The sequence below is a fragment of the Platichthys flesus genome, chromosome 5 (genome assembly GCF_949316205.1).
Source record: "Platichthys flesus chromosome 5, fPlaFle2.1, whole genome shotgun sequence".
NCBI classification, from domain to species: Eukaryota; Metazoa; Chordata; class Actinopteri; order Pleuronectiformes; family Pleuronectidae; genus Platichthys; species Platichthys flesus.
This window is the reverse complement of record NC_084949.1, coordinates 9186317-9198605: the sequence shown is the minus strand read 5'-3', so window position 1 is coordinate 9198605 and position 12289 is coordinate 9186317. Positions and strand designations below refer to the sequence as shown.

General features: G+C 40.3%; 1 protein-coding gene across 1 annotated transcript; it reads right to left on the bottom strand.

Annotated features, from left to right (window-relative positions):
- Positions 1-4583: 4583 nt before the first annotated feature.
- On the bottom strand, positions 4584-10490 carry pycr1b (pyrroline-5-carboxylate reductase 1b). Its single transcript, XM_062386919.1, has 9 exons — positions 10328-10490; positions 9709-9802; positions 8952-9022; positions 8574-8753; positions 8287-8394; positions 8011-8124; positions 7151-7243; positions 6419-6582; positions 4584-5865 (listed from the first exon to the last, which is right to left on the bottom strand). The coding sequence occupies exons 2-9, from the start codon at positions 9773-9775 to the stop codon at positions 5688-5690; spliced, it is 975 nt and encodes a 324-aa protein (XP_062242903.1). The 5' UTR covers positions 9776-9802; positions 10328-10490; the 3' UTR covers positions 4584-5687.
- Between the last annotated feature and the right edge of the window lie 1799 nt (positions 10491-12289).

Sequence of the window (12289 nt, the reverse complement as noted above, 5' to 3'; positions counted from 1 at the left end):
TTAAAGGCCCTCCTCTACTGTCTGCACCCACTTTTATTTACAGGACCTTTTTTTCAGGCTGTTTACCGATACAGAAAACTGACATTATTTTCCGTTGATTTTGCACTTTTACAGCCAACTCAGTTTTTTATATTTGGTTATCTGAATGCATGACAACTTGAAATATTTCCTGTTTTCAGTGATAAAGCTCATTGATAGACTGAACCTCTAGAAGCAGATCATGCATCTTACACCATCCATCCAGATTTACAACACAATTTAAAAACACATCTCAACAATTCCAACTAATTGTTTATCAATATTCTATTTCCATTTCTCAGAAACTAATGACTTCCCTTACAAGAAAGCACTCAACCAATACTAGAAGCCTAATGCCACACAGTTGATGGTATTATATAAATCATGAACTGATCAAACTCCACTTGGACGTCTTTGAGAAAATCCCTGATAGGAAAGATTCTTTATGACATATCAGTTGAGTTTGGCTGAAAATGACAAAGACAGGGGCAGAATATAATCACACAGCATTTTAGGGGCAGATTTAAACCGTTTCCTGGATCTTAATGGCAGTTTTCCTCGGAGGAAGCATTTTTTGCAAATTTCCTTCCCGAGACGTTTCATCAGCAAAGTCTGGACTGTTGAGTGCAGAGCTTTGCTCTGCATACTCTGTGGAAACAGCTGGAGTATAAATGCTCCATATGCTGGCAGTTTTGAGTAGATGCTATGCAGGGCTATAATTAAGTACAATTTGAGGTTATTAAAAGGTACTAAAGGTGCTAATCTATGTTTATTATATGCTACTTTACTGCAGAGGCCAATGCTGTAATTTTAACACCATGATATTCTTCTGACAGCTTTAGTTATGTAAAGATTCAGATTATTCTATTTACAAATAAATAGATCCCCTAAAATGAGCCCCAACTATAACTATAACATCAATTTATATAATAATTATTAGAATATACATTTTCTTTCTGAAATGGGCTATTATGCATAATGATTACTTTAGCTTTTTGTATATTTTGATACTAATGTTTCTAATATAGTATTTCTACATTGTGGTATATACTACACCTACCTATTTCAACGAGCTGAGTACTTCCTTTCTTGCCTTACTTTTGAAACTAAACCACACAAAAACTGTTGTGTCAGAAACACAGTGATGCAGTGAAAACTGGAAACTGACCACATTCACTAAAGTGCTGTGTTTAAGTAACACTCTGAGGTCAATTCTGGTATTTTGAGCTGAGTATTAACATTTTATGCAACATTGCATTACACTGTATTTCAGACTGAAAGAATGTACTTTTTACTCCAATACATTTAGTTGAGCTTTAATCACAGGTTTATCAGTAGATGAACTTCATTCAGGTCAGTCTTCTCCAGACCAAGAAAAGCTTATTCATTTGTCTTCTCAGACCTGAACTACTGCAATGCACTGCTTCCATGTACCATTTTATCCTCACTCTCAGCTTCAGGGAAGAAGACTGCTGTTTGTATTTTAACCAACACCAGGCATAGGGGCCATATCTCCCCCATTCTTCTCCCCTTCGCCGCTCAGCACAGTCTGGGCCCCAGTTATGTTACAAAGGAACTAACTCCCTCTGCTCCAGGCAGTCATCTAACATTTCCCAACCATCACTTGGTGGCAGCTCCAAAGTCAAGCCTGGTGACTCAGGCTTACCGGGCTCCTGCCATTAGGGCCCCAAGGCTCTGGAACTCCATGCCAGGAAGAGATTTGACTTGTCAGCACTTAATTCGTTTTTTAATAATTTCTGAAAACATATTTTTAGAGGAAAGCCTTTTACTGCCTGATTTTAGAAGATGTTTGTTTTTAATATTTTCTTTCTACGTTATTTTATTCCTATAAATGTTGTAAAGCACTTTATAACATTATTTTTATAAGTGGTATAGAAATAAAGTTATAATATCATCATTGCTGAGTGTAGACTGATGGGCAAAATGGCATTTACAATAACATATGTAAAAGGTAATGGTAGGTAAAGGTAAAGGTAGGTCTGAACACGTGTGTGTGTCTGTGTGTGTGTGTGTGTGTGTGTGTGTGTCTGAGTGCACCTTGGAGACCTGTTCACTTCACATTGACACCAGACAGAAGCACAAGCTCCATATTCACTGACTATGTGGTAACAGTAAGAGCTTCCTCTTTTCTGCAACCGTTTCGCCAGACAGCTGCACCAGACTGATACTGTATCAGCCCAGAGATCACAGCTACACACACACAGACACACACACACACAGTGCACAAACACTGAAACAGGAACATGGACGACTGCCACCACAAACAAACACCTCTTACTTGTTGGTTTTTCATCGTAAAGAGAATGGAAGATATACTGTGGAGGTGGTGATGGAGGAGACAATCAAATAGCAAAGAAATAGCCTTTCCATCTCTGTACTCATCTTGGTTTCTGGCTCTCCTCCTCCTCCTGGCCTTGATACCATATGCAAACAACCATGTTGCAAAGGTCAGTGATTGCATTGATTGAATGGAGATGACAGGTAGCATCTGGCCTACCTGTGGACAGAAATCCCATGCTGGGCTGGATTTAGCACATGCTCAAACACAGTCACACACACACAGTCACACAGACACACACACATAGTCACACACACACACACACACACACACACACACACACACAGTCCAAACTTTCCAACTCTAGGATTATCTGCCACTGAACTGGCATCTTAGACGCTCTGCCAGTGTCAAAATGATTGACACAGAGAGCAGCCTCCTCACCTTGGGTGGAATGGAGGCACTTAAATCCGCCGCAACAGAAGTCCAATAATGAGAGGCAAATGGATGTCTCCACGGGAATGGCTAATCTTAACGGAGAGCGACAGGAGCAAGCGGAGAATAACCTCTTGGCATAAAAAAGGGATTACCAAGACACTTCAGCGGCGGAGGACAAACCATTGCACGCACAAATAAACAGCCCAAGAGCACTAAGAGCATGTGGGTTGCAATTTAATCAAGGGACACTTGTGTGTTAGTTTAAGAAAAATAAACTAATCCTACAATAGGTACTGTATAAATTGTTTCGATAATAATGTGGACATGGCTCTTCACAAGCCATTACTTTTTCCTTTGCCATTATGCACCTGTGTATTGTCATTCCAACACAGAGCAGCATCTGTTAATCCCCAATGTAGCAGCCTGGAGCATATTGGACTCAAATATTTCACAGACTTCATGTCTGATGGAGCTGCTGCATCTTCATGTACCTAAATGTGCCTGCACTGCAGCCCTTTACTAACTTATTGATAATTAGTTTGGAAGCTCACAACGCTGAGCTTAAATACAATTTAGTACTTAATGCTTTTACTCGTCTTAATTCATGAGAATTAGGTACTTTTAGAAATTATCAGATTATCAATTCATCCATCCATCGTCTATTGAGCGTGTCCATTGAGGGTTGCAGGGAGGAGCTGGAACAAATTCCAGATAGTGGGCGAGAGGCAAGGTACACCCTGGACAGTTCGCCAGCATATTGCAGGGTCAACATACAACCATTAACACCTACGGTCAATTTATAGACTCCATTTAATATAACCCCAGACTGCATGTTTTGGACAGTGGGAAGGAAGCCGGGGTACCTGGAGAAAACCCACAGACACAAGGAGAACATGAAAACTCTACACAGAAATACTGGGAACCTTCTTGCAGCGCCATGCTGTCCATTAAAACATTTTGTTTGTATGAATAAAATGGTTATAGCTCATAAAATCAATGCATGCAAAAATGAATGCAACCATTTTGACTTGTGATCATTTTGAAAAATGCAGTGGCTGTTGAGGGCTGCCTGACACATTTCCGATCTGTTAACAGTTCCACTAATTATAACGAACCTTTATAACGTAAAGGTTATCTCGCCATTGACAGCCCCCTTGTGTTTCTAAACTGGTTAAGTAATAATGACATGAACACATCTAAGGAAGAGGAGCAGAGGGAAATTCATGTTCGCACACACACTGGTCATATGTCCTGCTGACGGAAAGCTTCTAAAATTGGACTGGGCTTCCTCTTAGCACAGCCAATCACAATGCATCTCCAGGCCAGCGAGGAGAAACACCTTCACCATTCATATTTATGACATATGCCAAATCTGACTTTGTGAAGAGGCAGTGAATGACCAGCGGAGACAGAATAAGACAGTGGGAGTGTTTTGGATGGACAGAAGGAAACATGTAACTGTAGCGCTTCAGTTAATGCTGTCAGCCAATAAGGGACGTGGTGTAGTTATATTTGATGTTAGGTCAGGGTAAATTTGAAGTCCCTCTGAACTGGCAGCTGTGTTGAGTGTAATGTGATCTTCATGAGCATGTGCAAATGGTCCATGATCACACAGCACCATCTGCAGGCCGGGGTGCATTTGAATGACTTCACTGACAGAACAATCTGGTTCATTCTCATGCAAGAGGAACCTTAAACCACACAAAACATGTGGAGCCAGTAAAAAGGAAGTGGACACTTCATTTTTGAAAAGCAACCCATTAGAGTCGGTGCAGGGCTTTGAGAGTAAAAATTGGTATCTCATTAAACTCAGTCCTGGACAAACAGCTTAGGAACAATGTAAGCATCTGTTTCTTTAATATCGTCTTTCCGCCAGGCACACCAATTCAGTGGTTGATATGCTGAACCAATGCGTACATAACGTCTAACATTGATGGGGATAAAAAAAATATACAGAACAACACAAAATAAACAATTAGGACGGATTAATGGCTGATTTTACGCTTTCATTACCATACTTAAATATTCTTCAGCAAGCGGTTTGAATGAAATACTTTCTTTTTGCAAATAACATCGAATTACTTTATGACAGAAAACACAAAAAGTGTCTTCATGGTGAGAAACATTTGAGGAATCAAGATAACAGGTCAAAACCCACAAGGTCCTTCATCAGAGGTTTAAAGTTTGGAATGACCTTTATGTTTGAGAAAAAAAGTTATGGGTCGAAGGCACAATATTCTTAATGTGCTAAAAATCCCAGATATAAAACACAGGGAAGGTATTTTACCCATGAGGACCATAGTGTTGTTATACGATAAGAAAAACGAAAAGAAAAATAAAAGGCGTTAAAAGGTTGATAAACCCATATTGGGTCTTTAACAGCATAATACTGTTGGCTTAACAAAGATAACTGCACCAACTAAAAAAGGATACATGATGATTAACATTGTAGCTTCATGTTTTTAGAAGATAGACATTAAAGACATACATTGACATTAACGGCTTGATGATTCCCAGCAGCCATCTGCTGCCTGGTTCATACCAGGATCCCATCATGGCTTACTGGGTCATTATCGTTCAACTGCCCAGATAGCAAATAGTAAATGCACTTTTGCTCCTCAGTGTGTATCTGGATTTGTGTGTTTGAAAACAGTTATCCTAAATCACGACATAAGGCTGTAACTGTGAGCACCCAGAATACACTTGTGCTTGTGTATAATCTGGCGGTGACACCATCAGGTCCACTGTCCAAAAGTCATTCAAGTATGAATAAATTATTTAGTAAAGCAATTTGAATGTGATTTCAAGACCAGTCCCAAGTCTGTTTATTTAATTCTATGGCTGAATAGTATGTGTTGGTTTACTCCATGTGTACAAATAGTACACTTAATCCTGTAACATGTATATGTGTGTGTGTCGCCCCTATGTGTACTCAGTTCTTCTTCTTGACCCCAGAGCTGCGATTGTTGAACAGGTTGAGCCCCGACCTGCCGTTCCCATTAGCCACTCCGCTGACTTCGACTCCAGGCTGCTGGAGCACCTTGTCCAGTGTGGTTTTCTTAATGGCTGCTGGAGAAATACGCTCCTGGTCTGCCAGGAACTGCAGCTCCCTGTGAGAGGAAGAGAGGCCTCACGTCAGGTGTGCAGTACACATGAAGGTTTGAGTGTGTATCAGGTTTCATTAAATTGTATCAATGATAAGTAAGAAGATACCTACAGCCCAAGTCCTATGTGACATAGAAGTAGGATCAAGAGAGAATTGTTTTGAATGGTGTAACTTTGAAATAAATCAAGCAATTAGGAAATATAGCATTGCTTAAATATAAATATATATATATATAATGTATAATGTATATTTTAGCTGCTCTTCATGGTCTTGAAAGCAGAATACGAAAATAAAAAATTATCAACGAAAGAAAATAACAATGATACAAGGACTTGTCATTTGTGAGAAAGTTCAGTTTTGGCTCCTTTAACCTGAGCATTTCCTTAACCAATAAAATATTCAATTTGGCAAAATCTGTAGACACTTCTCATTATTTTATAGACAGAAAAGTGTGACCTTGACTGAAAATGGGGTTATGCAAATCTTAGAACCCAGGAGCAAAGAGATGGTGGTGTTGTACATGTGTGATCTGCATTTCCTTTTAACAAGTGTCTCACCGTGTCCTGATGCACGAAGCTTCCACTGCGTTGATCAGGAGGCTTCGGAAGCCACCGCTCTCCAGGACGTGCAGGGCATGGATGGTGGCGCCCCCTGGTGAACACACGTTGTCCTTCAGCTGGCCAGGGTGCTGATCCGAGTCCAGTAACATCTTCGCTGCTCCCTGAAGAGAAACGCAGGAGATGAGGATTTGTATGAAGGAAAACTTGGTTGAGGAATCCCTTCTCAACAGCGGAAATCCTTCTGTGATCATATTGTTGAAAAAAAGTGCCTCCAGGATATCAAATCCATAAAATCTTCGAAGATTTTAAGATTTTCCAGGCAACATGGCAGCAGAATGGCCCAACATGACTTTACTACAACACTGCCTTCTGTAAATGTTTCCGACAAATGTGAAAATAAGGAGACTCTCGGAGCATTCATCTCCACTATTTAACAACACATGGAATAAAGTCAAACAGACATTACTGCAACCCAAGATGCAAAGAGAAGCAGGATACCGAGTCTGAAGAAGCTACCACAATTACAAAAAACAGTGTGCTATTCTAGTTGTTTTTTTAAGGTCAGGACTTCTGTATTTATTTTGGCTATTCAGAATAACGGGCAAGCTTTGATTTGCAGTCACATCATTTTTAGTAGCAATCAAATCCTAACACACAGATGGCCAACGACTCAAGGAGCCTAATTGTAGAGAATCAACACACAGAAACACAAACACACACAAAACTAACCAATAGGGCTTGAGCTCCAAGTCTGACAGCAAGTCTCCTGGGCAGGCCCATCTTTACTCCTCCATCTGCGAGAGCATCCAGGGCCGTGAATGCCTGTGGAAAGATTTATATTTTTCTTTAAAAGCAACGGGTCAAACTCTCACAAAATGTTTTAATAAAGAAGTCTGTTCTTGTGCTCCTTGCTTCCCAATTACTTACCATTCAATCTTCATAATATTAAGTAGAACAATAAAATAAAATTTTTAAAACTATCATCCAAAAATTTCCTCAATGTCAATTTGACTTTACACGTCCACCTGGTATTTACTTCCTGGTGGTCGTGTAGAGTTGTGAGTTGTTGTTTAACAAACTACATCAATCCATACAAAAATCAGGTGACTATTTGATGCTTAGAGTTATGAAGATCACTTAACCTACATTGACTATGAATTGAATACATTGACATCTTATAGACCAAATAAGGAATCTAAAGAAGTGATAGATAAGGAAACATTGTTACTTGAGGCACTGGTTGTGAAGCCAGACAGCTGAAAATACAGACAAATAATGGCAGCTTATCAGATCCGTCCTGCATTGGTATAAATAAGTGACTCACTTAGTGTAAAAAAGAGTTTGGAAAATAAAAAGGAACTAACTACAATGGTACACGATTTGAATGAACTGTGACGGTTGACATGACGTAATCACCGGCTGAGCAACTTTCCAAAAGGATTACATAGATAACTTCCTACATGCCAGACTGCTCAGTCACAGCCAAAATTGTTTATCTTTCACACCTTCTATTCAGATTCCGGGTGGATCCACTAACCTCACATACTGCACTGTCCTTTCTGACAAACACAGAACAGTCAGTCACTTACATAGGCTGGTCCACTGCCACTCAGCCCGGTGACGGCATCGATGAGGTCCTCCTCCACCTCGGTGCAGTATCCTACACTGGACATCAGCTGCTCCAGTAACTTTCCATCCTCAACCTAAGAGCAAGAGGACAAATTATAATTTTTTTAATGAATTAAGTTTATCTGAAGTGCAGGCAAAATGTTCATATGTCATATATAGTATATTCTGAGTAAAGACTGAATAAAAACAGAATAAATAAGTCCTTCCTATTAATGCATTCATAAAGTCTCTGTTACCTCTGCATGTGTCCCAGTGGCGTACACTGTAGCTCCCTCTTTCACCACCACCGGAGTATTCGTCATACACCTCATGACTTTAGGATTTGAACGATACTGAAGCAGTTTCTGTTAAAATGACAAAAAATGGAAACAGAGGATAGGTATTTAGAACAGACATGGTGTAAAACTATTTCTAATCCAGGATTAATGACAAATAACTTCACAAAAACAAAAACGGTGGAGTGTCCAAGAAACTTCAGCAGATTACAGAGCAGCGAGAGAGAGAAATGGTAAAGGAGGCCGACCTTCTCTATGGAGCTGATGGTGACACCTGCAGCACAGGACACTATGAGGTGACGGTCCTCGATGTCAGGCCCGATCTCATCCAGAACGAAGGGGATGATGTGGGGCTTCACAGCCAGGAAGAGCACATCGCTCTTACTGACGGTCTCTTTGTTGCTTGTTGTGAGGTTCACTCCCATTTTCTGCAGAAGGAGAAGAACATTGAGGAGAATTGGTGATGGGAAAGTGAGAGGATGTTGAAAGGCACTGAGAAAATAAACTGGTGTTATTACAGCTTCATGCACACATTATAACCTTTCAGACAATCCCCTCAATCGCACACCACCACTTTACATCATCAGACACCCCCCTAACAGCCATGCAGAAACTTGTCCTCTCACCCTCAGCCCTAAAACCGTTGGCAGGTCTGTATCTGGAGAGCTGGCTGTAATCCGCTGTGTAGCAATCACACCTGAAAAGGAAGTGGAGAGTGAGGAACGAGGAGGTAAACTGAGATGGGAAACAACACCTGTCTCCTGATCCCGAGCAGGAAAATGCACTTATTGCAGCAGTAAAGTTCATAGTCAAAACAGAGAAAGGAACACGTAAAAGGACTATAAAGTAAATAAACAAGTCTAAATAAATAATGGAAGTGTAGTAAGATCATAGATCATTATTTCAGAATTGTCGAAGTATATATAATTGGAAGTGATTGGTCTACGGGTGCAGCCTTGTTTTATAACTAGGGTGCAGATGTGACTGCTTCCTTTTTCTAGAGCCTGACAGATTCATCAGTTAGTCAATAGAATCAAAAAGAGCCTTTCACAGATATATCAGTGTTTATGTATAATACTTATCTTACAGAAAAAACTATGTAGGTAAGATGCAAACTTATGTCTACATTTGAACGTAAACGATTTGATTTTCCTAATTTAATTCTATGTTTTTGAGTGTTTTTAATATTAAGTTATTTATAATAGAAGTTTATAGTTAACTAGAATATCAAGCCTCAGAGCTCCACATTTTTTTTAACCAAAATCTTGCTCGGGCTCTGATGTTCCCCTTGTCAAAGACAGCTGGTGTTGGTTTAAGATTTCACATCAGTGATGTAACATTCAGTGCCTGTTGGACCTTGCATAATAAAGAAAGTGGCCTCACCTGCAGCTGTGAACCCTTTCACCAGGGCATGAGCCAGCTGGCCTGCTCCAATGAATCCAACACTCATGCTGTCAGATGATGTGGCCTCTCCGTCCTGCAAATAAAAAAGCTATTAGTGACAACCATGCATTTCAGTAGACTAAACTTGTGAGCTGACTTATGTGTGTATCCAGTTCTGATTCAAAGCGCTCAGGCAGACTTTGGTGATGTGGAGGAAAATGCTGGAGTGGTTCCAGAGAGAGTGGAGGAGGATGATGAAACATCCCAGAAACTCTGGTTTAACTGGGATATGCTGGAAATCACTGCTCTGCAGTTGGCAGCTTTGTTTGAGTCAACCAACTCCTTTAAATGACACTTAAGGACATCAAATCTTTGTTTTCCATCAGAGTGAGGAACTGAGTTTGTACTTTTATTAAACAACATTGCTCTGGGATAACTGTCAGTGATGATTTCCCATTGTTATTGTCTTAGTCGATGCTAACTAGCTCTGCTCGATGCTGTTTGATGGTAGCAATATCTAGCTAGCTAACGTCCACCTGTCCTGGGCTAGCGGCTCTGTGAGCTAGCCGCTGTGCTAGCTGATGAAAGCGACACGTTAACATGCCCCTGGGCTCGTTACCTTTCTCTGGATGTTTCAGCGGAGCTGCCTGAGTTCAAGGATGTTCACCCGACGACGTGACCGTTATCTCCGGAGGGCACACACACAATCTCCACCATGAAACTCCCGGTCCGTGTCAACGTGGCTTCCCCTCTCCCCGCTGAGCTCGGTAACTTATGAAGAGCGGCGACAATGGCCAATAATGGCAGGGGCAGCCTCGCCGTCTGACCAATAGGAAACTAGATTACGGGATCTGGGCGGGGCCTACAGATTGCATCAGTTGTGTGGGTTCATGCAGCCAAATCAGAAGAGATGTAAAGTAGGTTATCTTGATATTGGCTGAGACTGACAGCATCTATTCATCCCACATCTGACTGAGTCAACACGGTCTACCGGACCTGTACTGAGGTACCTTAGTCAGCAGACTCCCGGCTCCTGTGGATCCAACTTTTAAAACCACCTAACTCATGGCTGCAATGTGCTTATACAAAGAAGAGATATCATAAATATCATATCATGATATACAAGTTCTTATCTGTCTATATTGATGATTATCATAATACATGTCTCATTATTATTTATAAGAAGTTGTTAAACTCTTATAATATTTGTAAAAAGTATCATCTTCTACACACACACACTGATTACATACAAATGTGTATTGTTTAACGTTCACATGATGTATAAAACTCAAAGTATGAGCCTGTGATCAAGAGATGGCAGCGCCCAGCCTGCATGGGATACACCTGGGATGGATCAGGTGAAGTACAAATACTGTGTGGGCCATCATTTTCAGTATATTTACTCAATACTGTACTCATTATATCTGAGTACAGTGTTGGAGTATTATTTCCATTTGATGCTTATTTATGCTTCCATAGACCACTAAGAGGAATCTTTTTTTTCACATGTAAATGTAAAACACACATCAGTTTATGAAAGATGACACATTAGTACAAATTGAGCAAACAAACAGTTTATAAAGTATTTCTAATTAGCTACGCTTAGTAAGTGAATCAATAATAATCAAAGGGTATACTAGCTGCTAATTACCACATCATGAATGGAGGAATTCTACAAAATGAGTACTTTTCTAACCATTTACTTGAGTGGAAACAATACCTGCAGAACATTTAATAGAGTATTTTCTTTACTATGTGTTATGAGAACTACCTAATGAAGACGCAACGACATCATGTAAAAGTGCAGAATAATAGGCTTATAATAGGGTTTAAGCATTTACCTCTTTATATAATATTGGTGTATGTTACGACTTGTAAAATCATGTAAAGACATGCAGCCGCTAAATTAATATTTATACATTTTTACATTAGTATTGGTACAGGTGCAGTTGTCAGAATTCTTTTCTTTTCATGGTTTTGCATTTAATATTTCATTTTCACATTCCTACAAACTAAATCATCCACATGAATAACCCAGGTCCATGCTCAGTGCTGATCATTGTGAATGCAATTGAGCTTCAAACCTGAATCCCTGACACATTTTATGAAACCAGAAGAACCTGAATTTGAATGAAGGATTGTTATTCTAACAGGTGACTGTAGCCTAGTACTAGATTTGACAATCTGAAATAAAGCAGACTTGGACCCCAGATACACTAATGAGCCTAGGCATTTGAATTCGGTCTGGCCTCCTATCCCTGAGCAATTCAATGCATATTCTGAAAATTTGCCCTGGATTCGTCTTGCTGCTGTCATTTTAATGCTAAAATCTGCCCTCTGCATGTTTTAATGGGAGCGACCCTCCTCTTGTCCGTCTGCCTCTTCCTTTCATGTGTCTCGGCCATGCCAGACTAAATTTACGCTGCAGCATAGATCCTGCATGTCTCCTCTGAGGGGCCACATTCCATCTATTTTCTCACAGAGCTGCAGGGCTGCCTTAGGGATGGCGGATCCTCCTGTCTATATATAGAGCAGAATGCATGGCCTGAGGGTGGGCTTCAGCAGCGTCAGTTTGACAAAT

Excerpts from the sequence above, each read along its gene's own strand:
- pycr1b (XM_062386919.1), bottom strand. The coding sequence starts at position 9,775 with ATGAGTGTTGGATTCATTGGAGCAGGCCAGCTGGCTCATGCCCTGGTG. Across the intron at positions 8,125-8,286 it reads CCACTGGGACACATGCAGAG|GTTGAGGATGGAAAGTTACT; the intron begins GTAACAGAGACT and ends TCTTGCTCTTAG. Across the intron at positions 7,244-8,010 it reads GTGGCAGTGGACCAGCCTAT|GCATTCACGGCCCTGGATGC; the intron begins GTAAGTGACTGA and ends ATCTTTCCACAG.